Source organism: Dama dama, unplaced genomic scaffold (assembly GCF_033118175.1).
Source record: "Dama dama isolate Ldn47 unplaced genomic scaffold, ASM3311817v1 ptg000254c, whole genome shotgun sequence".
NCBI classification, from domain to species: domain Eukaryota; kingdom Metazoa; phylum Chordata; class Mammalia; order Artiodactyla; family Cervidae; genus Dama; species Dama dama.
The window spans coordinates 38,391-42,500 of record NW_026871036.1 but is presented as its reverse complement, the minus strand read 5'-3'; the positions used below and the strand labels follow the sequence as shown (position 1 = coordinate 42,500).

The 4,110-nt window shown below is 68.7% G+C and overlaps 1 protein-coding gene across 1 annotated transcript in view; it reads left to right on the top strand.

The window, feature by feature from the left end:
- The window catches only part of LOC133053761 (collagen alpha-1(I) chain-like), a 3,854-nt gene extending 1,415 nt beyond the window's left edge, over positions 1-2,439 (top strand). The window contains exons 2-5 of the mRNA XM_061138264.1: positions 1-559; positions 667-895; positions 1,065-2,124; positions 2,245-2,439. The exon at positions 1-559 is cut by the window's left edge and continues 378 nt beyond it. Of these exons, the coding sequence (XP_060994247.1) occupies positions 1-559; positions 667-895; positions 1,065-2,124; positions 2,245-2,439 (2,043 nt within the window). The remainder of the gene's footprint in view (positions 560-666; positions 896-1,064; positions 2,125-2,244) is intronic.
- The last annotated feature ends 1,671 nt before the right edge of the window (positions 2,440-4,110 follow it).

The following is a 4,110-nucleotide window of genomic DNA, read 5'->3' as shown; positions in this document are numbered from 1 at the left end:
GGCGAGGGCGCCGCCCGGAGACCAGAAAACACCAGGACACAGCCGGGCCACCAGGGAAACCAGCGCGGGATCCCACCGCCACCCACACACGAGGGCGGTCCCACAACGCCTGGGACGCCGGCCGCTCCTGGCCATCCCTGGAGCGGGCCCCACACCCCAGCCCCGCCGCCAGGGCCGGCGTGCCGTCCACCCACCTTCCTCCATCCATCCATCCATCCTCAACAGATCCGTCTTCCGTCTAAGTCTGACCCCGAGGCTCAACATCCTGGGGACACACTCTCGAGCGAGGGCGGCCCAGACCGGGGGCCCACCACACCGCCACCGGCTGCGGCTCAGGGGCAAGGGCGGGCACGACAGGCTCCTCCTCACCACGGCTGCGGGGCTGGGGGAGCCGGGGCCGACCAGGCAGTCGCACCCCAACCCCCCCGCCTTCCCCCTGGGCTCACACCACGGGGCCGGCTGCGCGCACACAGCACACGCACGGCCCCCCACCCGCCGAACACCCGGCGGGGCCCGGCGGGACCCTCCCCCAACTCAGAGGGGGGAGGCGCGGGCCGCAGTAGGCAACAAAAGCAGCACACGGCCCCACCGCGGGGCCGGCGCACCCATCACACCCCTTCCCCACAGAGGGGAGGGGGGGGGTTTTCTGCCCACGTGCTCTGGCAGTCGCCACGGTGGCCACTGCACACTCGGGAGGGGCAGCAGCTGGGGGGTCCGGTACCCCAAGGCTCCCTCTCGGATCGCTAGAGAAGGCTTTCTCACCGAGGGTGCACCGTCCCTCACCCAATCGTCTCTCCTTCGGGCCCACGGAGGCACACCAGGAGCCGCCACTCAACTGGGCGGGAGGGGTCTGCGGCATAGGTAAGCGGGCCACCACACAGGAGCGTGTGCGCGGGTCAGGGCCCCCTGGCAAGGCCTCACCCGTCAGCCGCCACAACGAGGGGAGCGCACAATGCTTCTCTTACCGTCTCGACCCCCCCCCATGGGACACACGCACACCACCGTGGCGGGGACCCGAGGAGGACACAGGGTTAAGGGAAAACGACACCACCACTCGGCCTCAGGCACCTGAGGGACGACCTGGAGCACTCCAGGGGCACCACCGAGGGTCCAACGAGGCATGCTCACACACCCATGCGGGGGGCGCGCGGCATGGCAGCGGCACAGCCCTCCCCACCACAGGGAGGGCCGCTCGCAGGGAGCACGCCAGGAAGGCGAAGCAAGCGCATCTGCTGTGTCCAAAGCCCAACGGCCCCCACTAGGCACCCCAAGGCGGGGGACGGGAGACCGAAGGTCAGGGCCGGAGGCCACACCCCAACCCCTGCCTTCCTCACCCTGCCCGACGGGCAAGGGGGAAAGACAGGCGAGGGGCCCCGCGGACAGACCGAGAAGAGCGGACACGTTCACTGGGAACGCCCGTCCCTCGTCCGGCACGGCTTAGGCCCGGCCCGGGAGAGCACGACCACACCACATCAATCAGTTGAGTCAAGGTGGAGGGTGGGGGGGGGGGGGGAGAAGGCAGGGAGAAGGCACAGGCGAGGACAGTCACCAGAGGGGCCCGCTTTAAACCTCACCGGCAACCTCCCCCCCGTCCCTGCCCACAACCTCACACCTCAGGCGAGGGCGGCCAACGACCCCAGGAGGAGAACACCTGACACGTGGCACGGAGCCTACAGGGCTGGGGTCGTCCCAGCCACCACCGGGTGCCCGCAGCGGGGAGCGCAGGGCCAAAGACCCACACCGCCTTGCCCCACCGCCCTCGGGTCGCCCAGAGGCGGCACCACGAGCTGGGTCGGCCAGACAACACCACACAGGAGAGCTGGCGCACAGGCCCAGGCGGGCGGCTCCAGCAGCAAAGGCCGAACCAGGCGCCAGCTGGCGGCCCACAGGCCCAGAGCCCCGCGTGCATCCAGAGACCCAAAGTCCTCGGTGGCAGACACCAAAGGAGACCGTGTCAGCACTTACCTGGTGGCAAAAAATACCTATTTTGGGCGACAAAATGACAGCAGACGACAGCGGGGCCCATCTACAACTCGCAAGGAGGGACCCCGGAACCTTGACCCGGCCACCTGTCCCCAGCACTACCCCATGAACACCAGGCCTGGAGCTCTCGGGGGCCATCTGGTCGACTTGGGGGGGGGAGGGGGAGGGGAGGGGGCCGCGTGGTGGCAAAAGTCGGGGCGCGGACGCCAAGGGAGAGGGAGCTGGCCGGAGACTCCCTCCCCGCTTCGCCCACACGGGTAGGCGTACCGGTCCGTCCGAGTCTCCGAACGGGGATTTGACTTCGATGTGCATAAAGAAAAAAGAAGAAAGAACCGTCAGCGGGGCGCCTCCAACAAGACGAGCGGGCCCCGACCAGGGCCCACGCCCGGGGCCCAGACCGTCCTACACAGGGCACCCAGGACGGCTCGAGCCGGTCCCCACCCACCTCCTGACTGACCGGGATTCAGGGAGTTGGGGAGGGGTGAGAAAAAGTCGCGTCCGACGACCGAGACCCACGAGGGCACGCTGAAGGGTCGAGCGCGCCCTCCCCGGCCACCCGCGGAAGCAGGGCCCGGTCCATCCACGTCTCCGGACCTATCGGGACTTGGAGAAAAGAAAAGGCATGCGTGCCGGGAGACGCCTCAGGCGACCGGACCCCACCGGGGGACCGCACACGCGCCCGCGCCGGCCGTCCTCTCCGGGTCACCCCTCACGACTCCGGCGGGCGGGTCCCCACCTCCGGAGTGCGACGCGGAAAACACCTCGGTCAGAGAGAACCCGAGGGCCCGGACCCAGCCGCGCCCTCCGCCGACCTCCACGCCACAGTCCGGGCCGGTCCCCACCTCCGGAGCGGGGCCGAGGGCGAAGCAAACGCTCCTGAGGGCGACCCGGGAGGAGGCAGGACCGCCGAGTCCGAGTCCAGGCGCTCCGGGCAGGGAAGACCCTCTCCCTGCCCACCTCGGCGGTCCGGCCCAGGTAGGGCCCGGCCGGTCCGTCTCCACGGCCGGAGGGGCACGGGGAGATGCTGGTCGACCCGACCAGGCCGCCCCAGAGCCCGGATCTGGAGCGCCGCGACGGTCACCCTCCCCAGAAACCTAGAGAACCAATCTCCGGCGACAGCAGGACGTCCCTAGGCCTCGGTGTCACCGGGACTGTCACCGCCAGCATAGCCGGTCTCTGAGAGCACTGCCTCGGGCCCGGCGGCTGAGTCACAATCCTCCTGCAGGTCTCGCCGAAGCTCCGGAGGGGAGGGACAATATAAAAGCGGCCGCCAGGTGGCTCCTGACAACCGGCTCGACCGTCCCGAGGACGGGTCGCTGTCGCCGGCCGCCGAGGAGCCATCGCGCCGGCCGCCCAAACGCCCGAGCTCGGGCCGGAGCCTCCTCCGCCTCCGAGCCACGCGACGCGACGCGACCCCGGCCGCAGAGGAAGGGAGAGGAGCGGGGAACTATCTCCTCAGGAGGCTGCCCCGAAGGAGACGCGCTCCCCCGCCCACGTGATTCCAGGGTGGTGGGGGGACATTCCACGGAGACGCCGGCGGCGGGGGCTCGGGGGCCGAGAGAGGGGCACCAGTGACATCCCGGGCTCCCCCGGACCCCCTCCCCCCAAAAGAGGGAGTGAGAGAGAGAGGGAGGGAGGGAGGGAGGGAGGGACGGAGGGACGGAGGGACGGAGGGGAGGAGGGAGGGACCGACCGGCAAAGTGAAACCAGGCAAGCGCTGCTCGGAGAACAAAGCAGGACTTTCGAAAGCAGACACAGACACAGACACGCAAGCCCAGGAGCAAGAAAGGAAACGAAGGAGACACTCGGACCCCCAACAAGAGAAAACAAAACTCAACCTGGGTAGAGACCGTGACCAAGTCCAAAGACAACAAACACAAGCAAGCGCGGGTGGGTGGGGAAAGTGCACTTGAGGTCAGGAGAACGTGGATTTCAAGATCACTGGCCACAAACACCGGAAAGGCGGGCGGCCGGGCGGTCTGGGGTGGCAGGGCTGCGGGGGTGGGGTTGAGGGGCGTGGTGGGGAGGACCGAGTCAATAGGGATCCACTAAATAAGCCCCGGATTCCATGACAACAGCCAAGTCAATGAATGCATAACTTTTTGAAGTAGAACCGAAACCAAATGA